At 56.1% G+C, this 16,303-nt stretch overlaps 5 protein-coding genes across 5 annotated transcripts; 4 read left to right on the forward strand and 1 right to left on the reverse strand.

The window, feature by feature from the left end:
• The first annotated feature begins 142 nt into the window (after positions 1-142).
• Positions 143-5,852, forward strand: BKA78DRAFT_149601 (U3 small nucleolar RNA-associated protein 10). Its single transcript, XM_066882916.1, has 3 exons — positions 143-626; positions 689-5,298; positions 5,353-5,852. The coding sequence occupies exons 1-3, from the start codon at positions 250-252 to the stop codon at positions 5,751-5,753; spliced, it is 5,388 nt and encodes a 1,795-aa protein (XP_066743329.1). The 5' UTR covers positions 143-249; the 3' UTR covers positions 5,754-5,852.
• Positions 5,853-6,221: 369 nt separating this feature from the next.
• Positions 6,222-6,964, reverse strand: BKA78DRAFT_149562 (uncharacterized protein). Its single transcript, XM_066882915.1, has one exon. It carries the CDS (start codon positions 6,834-6,836, stop codon positions 6,279-6,281), a length of 558 nt encoding a protein of 185 aa, XP_066743330.1. The 5' UTR covers positions 6,837-6,964; the 3' UTR covers positions 6,222-6,278.
• On the forward strand, positions 6,821-7,712 carry BKA78DRAFT_371383 (uncharacterized protein; the record flags this gene model as incomplete). Its single annotated transcript, XM_066892705.1, has 3 exons — positions 6,821-7,017; positions 7,110-7,232; positions 7,298-7,712. The coding sequence occupies 3 exons, from the start codon at positions 6,821-6,823 to the stop codon at positions 7,425-7,427; spliced, it is 450 nt and encodes a 149-aa protein (XP_066743331.1). The 3' UTR covers positions 7,428-7,712.
• A 169-nt stretch (positions 7,713-7,881) lies between these two features.
• Positions 7,882-8,719, forward strand: BKA78DRAFT_331912 (ADP-ribosylation factor; the record flags this gene model as incomplete). The annotated part of the gene is made up of 6 exons (XM_066889928.1): positions 7,882-7,940; positions 8,012-8,122; positions 8,182-8,198; positions 8,253-8,398; positions 8,460-8,540; positions 8,588-8,719. 6 exons carry the CDS (start codon positions 7,882-7,884, stop codon positions 8,717-8,719), a joined length of 546 nt encoding a protein of 181 aa, XP_066743332.1.
• A 1,114-nt stretch (positions 8,720-9,833) lies between these two features.
• BKA78DRAFT_149616 (uncharacterized protein) lies at positions 9,834-15,630 on the forward strand. The gene is made up of 2 exons (XM_066882917.1): positions 9,834-14,840; positions 14,900-15,630. The coding sequence occupies exons 1-2, from the start codon at positions 10,042-10,044 to the stop codon at positions 15,213-15,215; spliced, it is 5,115 nt and encodes a 1,704-aa protein (XP_066743333.1). The 5' UTR covers positions 9,834-10,041; the 3' UTR covers positions 15,216-15,630.
• Positions 15,631-16,303: the final 673 nt, after the last annotated feature.

Consider the following 16,303-nt stretch of genomic DNA (forward strand, 5'->3'; position numbering starts at 1 on the left):
GACCCGGAGGTGATGTCCAAGTCGTCGGCGCCTCGAAACGCCGATGCGGCAGAAAAAGGCGGTGACGTGTGGAAAAGTTAGGCGGTAAGAATGATTTTTGGGTTGGCGATTTTGACCATCGTTTTCCGCCAATCCTCGGCGCGTCTTGACATCCACCTTCAACTGCTTTTGCGCGTCCACCTCACCACCCGGAAACCTTTTTTCCATGGATAGGATCCTGGCTGTGGGACCCGAACCGACCACGCCAACATGAGCTCCTCGCTCCAGCAGCAGCTTGCGGCCATTGCCGCCACAAGCACCCATCAACTCGACATCAAGGCGCAAAAAGCTGCGCACGGCAAATCGCTCCTCTTCGAACCAAAGATTGCCGCGTCTCAGGACTTCAACACCATTTACCAAATATGCCACGAAGGCTTCCAGGAGCTATGCAACTTGGACCCGAGATTCAAATCTTTTGCGCAAAACCTCTTCAGCGAACAGAGCAAGACGGAGGATAGGACGCAAATGACCAAGGCAGAAAATGAGGAACTCGACAACGTTATCGAGAGCTTTCTGGGGCTAGCAGGTGCTTGGTTGCTTCTCAAGCCTGCAATCAAGGCTGTGGAATGGCTTGTGAGGCGCTTCAAGTGAGTGCTTGGTAGAAGAATTGGATTGCGCCGCAAAATCGCTGACCGAGACAACTTTACAGGATCCACGAGTACAACACCGAGTTTGCTATCCTGACCTTTCTCCGATACCACACCGAACCCATTTTCCTCGCATTACTCTCGATCGTTCCGCGCAAAATATCCCCCACGTACCGATTCCTCTATCCCTATATGACCTCCTACCAGAACCCGCCATTCCAGACAATCGTTTACACGGCCACGCATACCCCTGCCTTCTTTTCGGCACTGAATCAATATGTTCTGAAAGTAACAAAGTCCCAAAATCAGGCGCCTGGCCTGCTCAGATTCTGGGCAAGCGTTGCTACGCAGGCCGTAAATGCCCAGCTTGATGGGACGAAATCGGGTCGCGGAAATATCCAGCGTCAGCGTGAGGAGGATTTCCTACTTCGCATACTGCCAGTCCTGAACGAAGCCCTCTCATTAAGGAATGCGCCCGAGCTCAAAACCGGATGCTACATGATTATGACTGTCTTGGCCTCAAAGGCGTCCCTCGAGGACAAAGTTCTCAACGGAATGATGGAGGCCATTGTTTCCAGCTGGTCTCAGGAGACTCTCGATGATGCGCTGCTCTCTCTGGCCATCCTAGCTCAAGAACGACAGGGCGCAAAACTCCCGAAAGCCGTCGCCCGAGGACTGCTCAAACTCGACCGGTTGGCAGACAAATTCTTGGCCGTTTCTCAGCAGTGTCGCTCTGACAGACTTGCCTTCGGTATTGTCCTGTCCATCATTGAAAAATTTGGAAAGTCTGCCTCTTCCGACACAAAAGCGTGGCTAGAGGTTGTGGAAACAACCCTCCAGGCTCAGGTTTACGACTCCTCGCAAATGTCGATCATTATCAAGTCTCTACTCTTGACAATCCACCGGGTCGACCAAGCAGCCGATGTTACTATTGAGCAGCGCGACCAGTTGGCAGACCTGATTATTCGCCTGCATCAGTCTGAAACGATTGGCAAGGCCGTCACGAAAGTCATCGAAGACGAGGGCATGGACGTCGAGGACCTGGAGATGCGATTGAAGATTGTGCTGAGACCTGCTATCGAACCTGCCAAGCAAGAGACAGAGGATGTGGATATGGAGGATTCACTTCCAGCGCTTCCGGACGCTAGCGAGGACGTGATTTCCAGCCTTCCCACGCGATCGACGGAGCAGTCTCTTCTTGCTACTCACGATTCGAAGCTCTTTGCTACCCTGTCCGAAGCCTTCCTCGGTTGCGTTTCGTCCGAGGAAAAACTCAAGAAATTCTCCCAAGTTCCCCTGCTTACCGATAATGATACCCTGTTTTTGACCTTCCTTGCACGCTTCTGGTGTGAATCTCACCCTGCATTGGCGCGAAGCGCTGCGCTACGTCTGGCCACGGAATACTTGAGTGGTCTTCGCGACGGGACTTCAGACTTTCAAGGACTGATTCCCTACATCCTCAACGCGTTGTCGGACAAGTCTGCAGGTGTGCGCAAAGCAGCAGCCGGCCTGGCCGCAACAGTGTCCAGCAAGACAGCGCAGAAAGGCACCAAGACTTCGATTTGGGCTCGGGAGATAATTTATGGATCTTCAAGCAATTCGATCAAATGGCTCTCCGCCGAGGATGCGTCCAAAGTACTTTCGACTGCCGTCGTGCCAATGCTCGAGGAGTGCATCTTGGACGGCAACCACATCAAGCAGGTCCTGCAGAGTGCCGTGGATGACCATGCCCACAAGCATGCTGGCTCGACTGCACACGGTCCCGAATTCAAAAGCGCTCTTCGGACTGGCGTCTGCGGATTTTTGAGCAGCCACGCTGTCAACACGCCTCTGCTGAGGGTGAGGCTTGGGCTGCTTTCATTCTTGGATGGTGTCGGCAAAAGTGCTTCTGCAGCTCGCGTGCAGATCGTTCTTCCGGCTGTCGAGAAATGGCTCTCTTTGCCTCAATCCGAGGCCTCCTCGATATGCAAACTGGAGTCGCTTGACCTGCTCGAAGTTGATCGGTCTCACCTAAGAGCCATTGGCTCCCGTGACGCCGAAGGAGTTCAATTGTTGCAGAAGATTATCGGAGGCCAATTTGGATCTGACAGGTCAAATGTCCAGCAAGCCGCTTTTGAGCGGCTGAGGACTATTTGGCCTTCTTTGAAGGCCAATATCAAGGAGGAAGCTGCGCAGTCTCTCCTAGACCTTGCCCTGGATCCATCAGAGACTGACGCAGCGCAAAGCAAAAGGGAAAATGCGCTAGAGACCCTGAGGGCTGTGGATCTCCCGACCCAGGCCTTGGTATCATTCCTGGACAGCGTTCCTACCGCCGTGAGGTTGCCCGAAAACCCCCCACCGTCCAAACGGAGACGGACGAGCAAAGCCGAAATGGCCCGCTTCGATGCCAGAGACACAGAAGATACGGCTAAGGCCATTGAGAAGTTGACTTTGGTGTTGGAGCTCGTAGAAGGATCCTCTCCTGAGGAACATCCCGAGCTCCTCCGCGGTCTCTTCCAGATCCTTGGTGAGCTGCAACAGTATAAGATACAGACGCAGTCTAGCCTCGTCTATCTGCAAAGTCTCATCATAACTTCGCTGCTGGCTATCGTCGACAAGTTGAAGGTTACCTCGGAGACAATCGACCAGTCTGCAATTCGCGCGGACCTTCTTGTGGATTGCGTCCGCCAAAACGCCAATCCGCAGGTCCAGAACTCTGCTCTCTTGCTCATTTCCAGTCTGGCAACAAGCGTCCCCGACACGGTTCTCCACAGCGTCATGCCGATTTTCACCTTTATGAGTTCTTCAACATTGCGCCAGACGGACGAGTACTCGGCCCATGTCATCGACCAGACCATTTCTCGGGTGATTCCTCCGCTCGCTGCATCTTTGCGGAAGCGCAAGAGGGACCTCGTACTTGGCGCGGCGGAGCTGTTGTTGAGTTTCACTGCTGCTTACGAACATATTCCCTTGCACCGTCGGCTTGGTCTTTTTGGTCAGCTCACAAAGACGATGGGACCCGACGATTCCCTCTTTGCTATCGTGGCAATGCTTCTCGAGAGGTACCCTACCGACAAGGCCGTGAAGCGATTCACTGTGGATCTCATGCGGTTGTTTGACCCTGCAACGAACCTGAGGGCATCAAAGAGATATCTTGACCTGGTCGAAGACGCGCTCCAGCCTAAGCGCACGATCTCGGATGCTCTTTTCAGCCTCAGCGAAAAGGACCCCGATCAGATCCAGAAGGCAGCAGTCCACCTATTCGAATCTCTCGCTGACCTCTTGCGTGATGTGCAGCTCCACAACAGAGTCCTGAAGTCTTTGAAGGACAACAATGAAACTGCCAGTGCCATCCGCAGCGTCTTTACTCAGCTGCTCGAGAGAATCATTGAGCTGTCATTGAGCTTCAAGGACCAAGGAGTTCTGCGGGACGCCTGTGGTCGTGTTCTGTCTAGCCTCCTCCGCCTGCTGCCCACTCCCGAGCTGGTCAAGTCTGCTGACAATCTGCTTGGTCACTCGAACGTCGAAGTTCGCCGAACCGCACTCAGAGCTGTCGAGGCTCAAGCTATTGAAGTCAAGCAGAGCAATGTTGCGGCAAGAACTGCCCTGCTCGAGTTCTTGCCTCGTATCACCTCTGTCATTACGGACTCGGACGACTCCAACCTGAAGCACACTGCCGTGGCTTGTGTTGACCAGATTTCTGAGAAGTTTGGCAAGAAAGACACCTCGGCGGTGGCACTGGCTGCGGAGGCTGTTGCTGGAGAGCACGCCTTGGGCAGCAAGGAGGACCGCTTGCGTGTCATGTCCCTTCTCTGTCTCACCTCGATCGTGGAGATTCTGCGGGACGATTTCATTCCGCTCATCCCCAAGGTCTTGCCGAAGGGCTTTGCCTACCTGGAGGAGAGCATCACGGCCGACTCGAAGTCGAGCCTCCACAACGCCGTTTATGCGCTCCTCTGTGCAATCATCGAGCACATCCCCTTCATGTTTTCAGGATCGCATCTCGACTCCGCTCTGCAGCTCTCTCACAAGTCTGCCGTTGCAGAGCTCAACGACGAAGCCAACGAAAACCGCCAACAATTCTATCTTCTGGTTGCCCAACAGGTCGACGCGAAGGAAGTCTTTGGTGCTGCCGAACGCAACTTGGAGAGCGCAGTCCAAGCAGGATACCCTGCGCCAAAGGAGCACCTTGCTGCTCTGCACAAGGCCATCGAGATCCGACCAAAGAGTGTCGTTGTCAAGAATGCTCAACAAGTGTTTGGCTTCCTGGTCAAGGCATTTGACCTGCGGAGGACTAAGCTCATGTCTTCCGAAGTTTCGGATGACGAGACCGAGGAGCTTGTGGAGGAGGTTGCAGAGATCGAGCAACAGATCAATGCTGTCGCCATCACTACTGTAATGAAGCTCAATGACGCCACCTTCCGACCCTTCTTCGTCCGCCTGGTTGAATGGGCTTCTTCGGGTCTGCCGAAGAAGGAGGTCCGCGGCAGGATGCTCCGGGCGACGAGTCTGTTCGTCTTCCTGGACACCTTCTTTGACAAGTTGAAGAGCATCGTCACGGGATACTCGAGCTACATGCTTGACCTGGCAGCGGAGGTCCTCGGAAAGACTTCTGACAAAAGTGCCGAGTATGTTCATCTGCTGGAGTCGACACTGAGCGCATTGTCGAAGAGCTTCGAGAACGATGAAGATGGTAAGGAATCACCAAGGACTTTCCAAAGGACGTTCTCTCTGACACGACAACTAGATTTCTGGACCGCGCCAGCCCACTTCTCCGTCGTCTCCAGCCCGCTGCTCGCCCTCATCCCGGCATTCGCTTCCCACCCCATCGCCGAATCGCACATCATCCCCTCTCTCACCGGCCTCGCCGCTGCCGCCAACTCCCCCGACCACCACAAGACGCTCAACAGCGCCATTCTCAAGTTCATGCGCCACGACAGCGCATCCACGCGCCTCGCGGCGATCAAGACGGAGCAGGCCCTTACCGAAGCTCTCGGCGAAGAGTGGCTCGGCCTGTTGCCTGAAATGCTGCCATTCATCAGCGAGCTGCAGGAGGACGATGACGAGCAGGTTGAGCGTGAGACGGCTAGGTGGATCAAGGAGATCGAAGAGGTGCTGGGCGAGAGCTTGGAGGGCATGCTCCAGTGAGGGAGGTGCTCGGTTGAGTGAAAGGCTGCTGGTTGTATTCTCTGTTTGCATTTTCTCTTTGGGACAACATAAAAGTTGCATGGGCAGGCGTATATCCCGAATCGCGCGGGAAGAGATGTGTAAAATTCATTCGTATTTATTTGTACAAAGTCTTTCAGCCGCGCTCCACATTTGTTTGAAGCAAGACCAGAGCAAGGCATGTATCTGGCGAACGGCGTCTTTTGGCAAAAAACAAACCGAATGCTCCACGAGACCGGTAGGTGCCTCGGCCAGTTTTTCCCACAGCTCGCTCGCTTAACATTACCACGCTCTTCCCCATGTTCCGCTTGCGCGATCGCCGTCGCCGGTGATGTGAGAGCATTGCGGGGAAGGAGAAGAAAACCACTTGGCTGGTTATATGGACCTGCCTGATGCGTTGCGCTCTCCGCACACTGCTTGTTAGTCAGTTAGTATACCTATTCTCTCGCTCCATCCCTTCTTTTGCTCTACGCTGTGGAAGTGGCCGACTTCCTTCTCGTCTCTATTTTAGTCGTGGGCAATCCAGAGTTGATCGAAGCAACTGGAATCCAATACTTGGACTGACGGCGAGGGAATGCTTGACGAAATCGCCCAAGAGCAGACCAGCCGGAGATATGGTCGAGTTTGTCCATGCCCAGATCTAGATTCTGCCTCGGTGCGAAGCAGACCACCAGCGACTGATCGACCTATGCATGCGTGACCCCGGAGAGACGCATTTCGTCCACGTCGCTTGTCTTCATTCAAGAGAGCACAATAGCAGAGAGAGAGCGGTACCAGTTTACCTATGTAGGTAGGTAGAGGTGGGTGGCCAGTGTGTCTTGGTCCTGTCGGGTCGATCATCGTCGTCCAGTCGTTCACCGTGCTCTCTCCGGCTGTCCCTTTCTGGCCTGTCGTTTCGTATAAAGCCGTGGTGTTTTTGCTCGTTCTGTTCTTTCTCTTGCACCGGACTCCTTGCACATACTCCCTGTCTCTCTCGACAAAGGTCTTTTTCTCTTTCCGACGCACGCACATATCGCTAGGCCTCCCCCTAATCGCACCAGACCACCACCATGACCTGGACATCATTCGCGCCCCATATTCTCGCACTGCTGCTGGTAGCGGTGCCCGTCGCTGTTGTCGATGCCTCGGTGACGTGCTTGACCGTGGGCTCGTCGGCCACGGCTACCTGGACGAATAGCGCAGGCCAGACGTGCAGTTTTACCGGTGTCGTAGGGAGCAATTACGGGACTAATTCTGCGGGTGGAGAGTGCGTTTGATTCTTTTGATTTCTATTTTCCATGCTCGATTCTTGACTTCTCTTGTGACACTCTTACTGACCCAACTCCTTCGTGACTACAGGTACAGCTGCAACGGCCGCTGTGGTGCCGGATGCTCAGGCGCTGCGCTCGGCAACGCGTACACGCAGGACTGCTTCACGCACGACATATGCTCGTACTTTGAGAACGCGAGCGGAGGGGCAAGGTACGTGAACGTCCAGAAGACACACGACTTGGGAAAGCAAGATACTCATGGCCGCCTTTGTGTAGTGACGCCAACTGCGGCGCAGCATTTGAGGCAGCAGAAGACGACTTTCTCCTTGGCGTGGTGGACGGGTGCGGGCAGACGAATCCGTCAAACTCAGCGGTTGCTCCCTCGACCAGCCCGGCTTGCTCTTGAGCTGAGACGGGGGCTGTTGGAGGCGCAGGCGAGACGGGCCGAGGAGTGCGGCTACGGCAGGTCGGGCAGGGCAAGCTTGGTGCTGCAGCCAGGTTGGACGAAGAGAACATGGCATGCATGCATAATTCAGATTCTCAAATACGATGGAGAGTGGACGAAGAAAAAAGATGAATCACATGCGGTTGGTGAAACACGATGACAATTGACAAGACAGGTTTCAACGCCAAAGATGGAGAATTTGACAAGCAGCGTGGTGCGACTGGTCTATTTTTCTGAAGATGCGGGCAAGGCGGGCTGCATGGGGAGAGCTATGGATGGACCCGGTTGGTGTTGAGAGCGCACGGCCAAAAGCGGTAAAGCGGCTCTCAGGATCTGTTGTGAGAGCTTCACGTCGTAGCAACGCTGCACCTGCTTCTACATTTTGCATCTGTCGTGCAGTCTTCGCCTCTGCAAGATGTTGTCAATCCTGCGCAAAGCCCGATTGAAGGACAAGGAGATGCGGATTCTGATGCTGTCAGTCACGACTTCACCCCCTGGTCCAAGGAAGTGGATGGCATGCCTGGCGGTGGCTGACGTGCGGGCAGCGGCCTTGACAATGCCGGAAAGACGACCATAGTCAAGCGCATCATGAAGGAGGATGTCAATAGTGTCAGCCCGACGCTAGGATTCATCATCAAGACGATTGAATACGACGGGTAAGTGAATTGGCGCCCGGGACGGCGCATGGGCTGGCTGTGGTTGACGGCGATAAAAGATACAAACTCAACATCTGTAAGATGGCCGTTTCCCCGATGCAGTGCGACAGCAGCTAAGAAAGGCGTGGAGGGGACGTTGGCGGGCAAAAGACGCTGCGGACGTACTGGAAGAACTACTTTGAAAAGACAGACACGCTCATCTGGGTGGTGGACGCGACGGACCGGGAGCGGCTGGAGGACTGCGGCAGAGAACTGAAGGGGCTGCTGTTGGAGGAGGTGACACGCCCCACCCCTGCACCCTTGCGCGACCTGACCTGACGCTAATGGTGGTGGGCAGCGCCTGATGGGAGCAAGCTTGCTGGTCTTCAAGAACAAGAGCGATGTGGGCGGATCCATGACCAACGACGAGATCAAAGAGGTTTGTTTAATAAAACAGTTATCTGTAATGGTGTTGATATCCTCCAGGGCCTCCAGCTCGACTCCATCACCACGCACAAGTGGACCATCATGTCTTGCAGCGCCATGACGGGGCTGAACCTGGACGAGGGGCTGCGGTGGGTGATCCAGGACGCCAGGGACCGACTGTTCCTCTTTTGAGCATGGCTGCAAGGAAGGATTTTGTACATGTTGATAGATATCGTTAATGACGGCTGATGTGCGGTAGCGGCAGCCCATGTCATCGCCTGTGTTTACTGCCTCCACACGGCAACCATCAGGTCCGTCCAACCACACCAAGGAACCTTACCTTACTGTACCTCGAACACCCCCGTGATTTTGTCCTCCACAGCACGGGGATAGCCTACCGCTGCCCATTTCCCCCAGCGAGCCCGTCGCCCGCCACCGGCACTGGCATAGCTCCCAAAATGTCGCCGTCGTCGTCCCCAGCGCCCGCTCCAGCTGAGCCCACCAGTCCCAACAGCTTCGTCGCACACATCCGCCAACTCAGCGAGAAGCGCGACAAGGAGGACGCTGAGCGCAGCCGTCTGCTCGAGGAGCAAATCCTGCAAGGTCGCGCTGAACGGGCCGCCCGCAGAGCTGGTGAGCCCCCGCCCGTGTTGTTTTGTGTTTTGAACCATCCGCCCACCATTCACTAACTCGGCACAGAGCGCCAACGCTCGCTGTCGCCCGACAAGACGACCTCCCAAGTCGCTTCTCCCTCGTCCATTGGCCCCCAAGACGCCTCTCTAGATCCTCAAAAGGACATGGACTCGCCTACACGACACATGTCGCACCGAGACACGCTGTCGCGCCTCGTCGGCACCGACCCAGCGCATGACGAAACTGCCGCGCCCACCAATGCCGCGCCCAAACCCTCGCAAACATCGTCCCTCTCCCGTTCCAACACAGTCTCGTGGCAGCAGCGCCGTCCCAATTCGTCAGCCGGCCGCCGCCCTCTTAGCTTTGCCTCGCCAGACAATCCCGCTTCCAAATCTTCGACCCCAGCGCCCTCGACGCCTGCTGCTGAGGAGTCGGTTTCGAGAACAGAAATTGCACGCTCGCTTGGCTCCAAGGACCCTTCATGGTTCAAACAGACTCCTGAACGCGGCATTGGCTCCCCGGCATATCGCCGCAGTCAAGAGGACGTCGCGTCAGGCGCCGACGTCATGCCAGGCCGCAGACCGCTACCTGCGGCTCCTCTTCGCGACTCAATGGCCAGTAGTGCCGTCACTCCGCCGCCAGACAGCGCTCGCTCAAGCTCGCCGTCGAGAGTAGGCTCCACCAGAGACAGTGCCGCCTGGAGCAACCGATTCTCGCGAGATACTTCCGTGTCTGGACACAGTGTGGATGTCAAGTCCTCGCCGCTGGATTCGGTCAAGATTCCCCCTCCGTCCGAGGGAGATGATGGCCAGCAGCGCTCCACAATATCTCCTTCGCAGGCGCGCCTCTCACAGGATAGGCCTCCGTCTCCCACAAAGGGTATGGGTGGATTTGTCCAAAGCGCAATGATGCGTAGATCAGATAGCCAAAATAAGAGATGGAGCGTGCACACGAGTGGAGGTCTGAGCAGACAAAATTCCACAGCTAGCCTTGCTGGTGGACTTGGAGGTGGAGTGCCAAAGCTTGAGCCTACGCCTGGCTTCGTCTCCCGTGAGGGTGGTTCGCGACCTGGTTCTGGTCACAGCAACAGCACTGTGACACCAGTTGCTGGTGAAAAGGTCGAGCAAACGGCCAGAGATGGTAGCGTGCGGCACTCGCTCTCGCAACGGCACAGCAGAGGTAGGTCGGTCACGTCGTTCGACGAGCAGTCGGGACCGTCGACGAAGCGTTGGAGTCGTAGTCCGACCAAGTCGAGTTGGCTAGAGACTGCACTCAGTACTCGAGCAGAGTCGCCTCGGCAGTCCCAGCCGCCGCCGCAGGAGCCAAGCTGGAAGGCGGAAATCAGTAGGATTAAGGCGGAAAAGGAAAAGGCCAGCGCAGAGGCTCAAAAAGCGAGCGTCGGCGATGATGCAACGGCCAAGAGCGACACAACTGACACGCAAGGCCCCGCGACTCCAGCCAGCCCTACCAAATTCCCCAGAGATGCTTCACGCGGATCTGCGCCAGGGAGTGTCGCGCGACCGCCAGACTGGGGCCTGAGCCCGTCCGAGGAAATTACCGACCGCCAGCAACCTCAAGCTCCTGAATCATCCGAAGTCTCAGCAACATCACCTAGAACAACCATCAAAACTCCATCATCTCCCGCAATGGAGACGGCGACCGAGACTGTCGCTGCACTAAACCCCAAGTCGCCCGCTGACAAGATGGACAAACAAGAGTCGTCGGCCAGCGGCTCGCCGGGAGCTACTCCAACCAAGAGAACCCCTGTCGCGAAGCACGACGCGGCTCCTTCTCAACGCCCAACTGATTTCCGCGCAAACCTCAAGTCCCGCGCACCTCCTGCGGGCGGAGCGGGCAAGAGCGGCGAGCAGGTCGCAGAGTTCCAGAACGTGTTTGGCAAGCTCAAGAAGACGCAGCAGGAAAAGTATGTTGCTCCTGACACCTTTACGGACAACATAAAACGGGGCAAAGCTGGTCTCAACGAAACGGGCGGTGTGCCGCCCAGGCAAAAGAAGGACGAGCTGAGAGATAGCCTGGTCAAGCAAAAGGAGTCGATTCAGCAAAAGGCGAAAGAGAGTGGACATGCCCAGGTTGCTTCGTCCACCAAACCGCCGACAGCGACCCCAGAGGCGCTCAAGGCACGCAGAAATCTCGGCAGGAATGATAGCATGTCAAAAACGCAGGAAAGCTCCGAGGAAAAGAAGGTTCCGGAGGCCCTGGCAAAGTTTAAACACATGAACAAGCCAAGCAGCGTCTCGAAGCCGCCGCCGGATTCGTCGAGAGAAAAGGAAGCAGACACCGGAGAGTCGTCGATAGGGAAGAGCACCGATGAAGAAAGGCCCGAATCTGCGAAGTCTCCTGAAGTTGAGGCCAAGGAGGATGAAAAGAGCGTCCCTGCAAAGGAGGCCGAGGAGGAAAAGGAACCGGAGCCGATTAAACCAGCTCAAAGAAAGCTCACCATGGAGAGTAAATTGCTCGAGAAGAAAGACGCCAAGCCGGTAGAGAAGCCGTACTCTAGAAAGCCTACCATTGAGAAGAGCGTCACCGACAAGGCGCCTGCGCAGGATAAGGAGAAGCAGCCTGAAGTTATCAAGCCACTGGCGAAGAGGCCTACCATGAGCAAGAGCATTTCAGAAAAGGAGCCTGAAGAGAAGAAACCCGAGGTAGCCACGAAGCCAGTTCAAAAATCAACAGGAAAAATTGGCGACCGCTGGAACCCGGGTGCCCTCGAGTCACCGACCAAAGACATCGAGCCACCCAACCGGCTTCAATCTCGATCTCCTGTCAAAATTCCGGACCGCTTCAATTCTCCGGCGGCATCGCCTTCGAAAACGTCTCCCACCGAATCCAAAGAATTCCCATCCAAGCCTCAAGAACCGAGTCCGGGGAAGTTGCCAGATCGGACAGCTTCACCGCTCAAGGACTTTTCCGCGTCATCGAAGAAGGATGTGCCGGTCAAGTTGGACGAAAAGCCGCTGAGGAAGCCTTTTGGTGCTGCGTCGATGGATTTGAAGAAGGACGAAAAGGAGTCGCCTGCGATCGCAAAGAAGGATGAGCTGGAGAAGCCGCTCAGGAAGCCATTCAACGCTGGTGGCTTTGACCTCAAAAAGACGGAAAAAGATAGTGATGCGGCAGAGCCAAAGAGGTCCTCCGGTAAGCTTGGTGACCGCTTCAATCCTGGGCTGGCTGCCATGCTGGCCCGTGGACCCCCTCCCACGTCTGGCGGTGCCCCTGGAGCGCGAGGATCATCTGGACCAGGTGCTTCGGCTTCAACAGAGCCGCCGGAGGCAGGCTCCACGAAAGAACTTACTCACGCTACCAAGGGTCGCGCGAAGGGACCGAAGCGTCGGGCTCCCAAGGCCAAATCTTCGGCTCCGAACTCAACGCCAGCATCTGGAGCGGCGTCGCCGACTAAGGAAGCTCCCGCCTCGGCGGCTCCATCATTGATGCGAAAGGACATACTGTCAAGCCCGTCGCCACCGAGCGAGGATGTCAAGGACAGCAAGTCGTCTTCTCCATCTTTGGGCTACCGCGATTCTCTGTCCAAGCCGAGGCCCGTGGCTCCGAAGAAGTCGGAGGAGATGATGAGAAGGGTTTCGGCAAGACTTGAAAGTCCAAAGCTTGGCAGTCCGACGGAGCCTACTGTCCCTGCCAAGAGCCCTGATCTGTCGAAGAGAATATCTGCCCAGATTGAAGCTAAGCGCTCAAGTTCAGGGGCTTCGGAAAAATCTGAGACGTCTGGGCCGGCAAAGGAGCCGTCCACGCTTGAAAAGCTCGAGGGCGGAACCCCATCGCTGTCGAAGAAATCTCCTACCCCACCGAAACCTCTCGAAACCAAGACGGAACCTCCCAAGGAGGCAGCAGAATCTGCAAAGAGCTCGCCCACGCCGAGTTTGGAATCTCCGACCAAATCCCAGGCTGCTTCGCGCATAGCCCTACTGAAGCAGAACATGAAGGATCCCAACTCGACGCTCCCCGATTCTCCAAAATCAGTCAAGTCGATCGCCTCTCGGGCCAGCCAGCAGCTTGTCTCTCCTGTCAGCTCGGGTCGTCAGTCTCCCATTGGCGGTCCTGAGCCCCAAAAACCAGCCGCAAAGGATCCTCAAATCGTTTCTCCCCAGCCGAGGAAGCCTTTGTCTTCCAGCACTTCCATTGGGGGCACGAGGCCTTTGACTGCTTTGGCCAAGGACCTCAAGATTACCTCGCCAGAGAAGGATGATGAGCTCAAGCCGCCCACTCCAGCCAAAGATGAGCCGGAGAAGCCCCCAACACCCGCAAAGGATGCCAAGTTTGAAGGACCCAGTTCTGTGAAGAATGTTGCCGCCATGTGGGGCCGACAGCAGGAATCCCCAGCGATGTCTTCACCTCGCGCAAAATCTCCCATCAAGCTTCCCACTCGGTCGGGCGATGCCTCTCCCGTGAACAAGGAATTGCCAAAGCCTCCGACAGGTTTGGGGATTGAGAGACTTGGTGACAACAAGGAGAATAAGCTACCGAGCAAATTCGAATCGATACCCATATCGAGCGAGCTTCCTCCGAAGCCCCCGAAGAAGAACGATTCGGTGTCTTCGATTAACCGCAAGCCTTCGGTCGACTCGGCAATTCCTCAGCAGTCTGAAGCTGGACGCATGTTTGCCGACTTTTTCGAGGAGGCTCCTGTGACAAACGGCAAGCTGGACATTGACACGAATGCAATTCTGACGGCCGACCCTCTGGGCCAGCAGAAAATCAAGACTTTGCGCAAGGACATTCAGGAAATCTCTGGAGACGGCAAGCTCGCACCCGTTCCCAGTCAAGAGGAGCACATTTTGTTCGACCATCTGATGTACCTCTGCACACATTCCTTCTCCCTCCCCAATGGCTCCAAGAGCATCGAGGTGTACCACTGGATCGGCTCGCAAGTTCCGGAACCCGCTGTGGAGGATGCGCAGCTTTTTGCCCGCAAATTCGCCCGCGACGCTGGAGGAAAGCTGCTCATGACCCGACAAGGAAAGGAGACACCCTACTTTTTCCAGGCGCTTGGAGGAATCGTCATCACGAGGAAGGGCAGCCGGATCGACCATTCAAAGGAGTACATGCTTTGTGGAAGGCAGCACTTAGGCCACATGGCTTTTGACGAGGTCGACCTCAGCTTGTCCAACCTGTGCTCCGGCTTCCCGTTTCTCATTTCGTCACGGACCGGTCTACTTGCTGGAAAGGTCTTTTTGTGGAAGGGAGTTGGTTGCAGCGCTGAGGAACTTGGTTGCGCTCGTCTGATTGGCATGGACTTGGGTCTTACGCCGGAGATTGAAGAGGTGGACGAGGGCAAGGAGTCCGACGCCTTCTTGGAGATTTTCCCCGCTCCTGATGGCCAGCCGAAGAGGATTCCCCGATCGGCGGATCACTGGCGTCTGAAGGCACGGCATGAAAAGTACAAAGTGCGGTTGTTCCGGATCGATGAAAAGGCGCAGCAGGCAGGCAGTAGCTTCCAGGTGAGCTCCTTGTGGCCCGCCTTGATGCGGCGTGTGTCTGCACAAAGCACTGGCACCCAAAATGGCCCGCAATCGCCAACACAAGAACAGAACCCCGGGACTTCCAAGCCCAACATGACGGCCGAGGTCAATGAGATCGCTCCCTTTAGCCAGGCGGACATTGAGGCTGAGAACATTTACGTTCTTGATGCGTTCTTCGAGATTTACATGTAGGTCTACTCCCCCGCTACTCGTTTTGAGATGATGCTGACAGTAGTTGTTTGAAAAGCATCGTCGGCGCACTCTCTCGCAGCCAATGTCTCGCCTTTAGCACGGCCCTTATGTTCGCTCACGAGTACGGCATCCTCGCCGCCTCGTTGGACGACAGGCCCTTTGTCCCCGTCAGCACCGTCGTCCTCGAGGGCGTGCCTCGCGACATGAAGGCCTGCTTCCGCAGTTGGGAGGACAGTCTGCAGCCCACTGCCGCTCTGATGGCCGGCAAGCCGCGCCGTGGCCGCAGCCTGCGCATCGTCGGTCTGCAAGCTGCGCTCGCTGCTACCAAGGCCGCTCCGTCACCGCAACCTGCCTTGACCCCGCCTCAGTAAATCATCGGTTTTTCCACATCTTGACGCTCGACGGGGCAGGCCAACGCAATCCAGCCTCTGTCGGCGCTCCAGTGTTTGCCCAAGTGGACGACGAACGGATTGCTGCGGCTCTTCGTCCCGCTTGCCGGATCGCCCATTTTCCCCTGCAGGCACCGACCGGCATGTACGAGTAGTTGCATCCGTAGCGCAGCGTCTCGGCAGGGGAAGGACCTGCCCAGACCAGACCTACTTGCCCGCCCGGCTCCACGCAATGCAAGTTGGCTCCTGCCGGTGTCAAAGCTACTGCTCCTCATGCACGCTCGCCTCCTTCCCGCGCAAACCACACGACCCAATTGTCTGATCGCAACACCATCTCGCGTCCGCCTGCACACCTGCCCGTGTCACACACGCCTCACACCTGCTGTACTATTTTGATGTAAATATTAGTGTGGGGATATCAATGCGTCCGCGTTCGGCTGCTGCTCGCTCGCCTTGCACTCCATCGTAATACGGATGACGCGTGCACGATGCGTCGCTGCGGCATGCATGCAGGAGATCATCAAGGGTCGGTCGTAATGGATCAGTGGTCTGGTAGTTTTGCGTTTAGTTGGTTTGCTCCATGCGCGGAAATGGTCTCTTCTCTCCTTCTCTCCCTCTTCCGTCTTTCTCACCCCTCCCTGACCGGTGGGTCTGATCGTGGTCGTTCTCCGGTTGCCGGTCAGACTGGATCACAAATCAAGCTCTGGAGTTGGTTCGCGGAATGGCAGGTCGTTCGATGGAGGAAGTGAATGGGTCATCTGGGTGGTTCGGCTGGTTAATGGTGCATGACTGGAGTAGATAGCATGGCATGAATGGCGTGGCATGGATGGCTGTCGGTGGAAAGTTCGGCGCCATGCACATATGGGGAGAATCAGCGGGCATGTGAGATGGTGGGAGGTCGAGCAGTAAGTAATCGTTCTGCCATTGGGCGCAATTCTTGCTCTCTGCGTTGCGTTGGTCGACGAAGCGTCGTCGCGTCTTTCTCCTTTACGGCGTCTCGTGTTGACTGTATTTCTTTGTTTCTTGTTGGACTGGGTGTCGGCTGGCTGGCGTTCTGCATAGACGGAGTA

Source organism: Phyllosticta capitalensis (assembly GCF_038381095.1).
Source record: "Phyllosticta capitalensis strain CBS 128856 chromosome Unknown BKA78scaffold_6, whole genome shotgun sequence".
NCBI lineage: Eukaryota > Fungi > Ascomycota > Dothideomycetes > Botryosphaeriales > Phyllostictaceae > Phyllosticta > Phyllosticta capitalensis.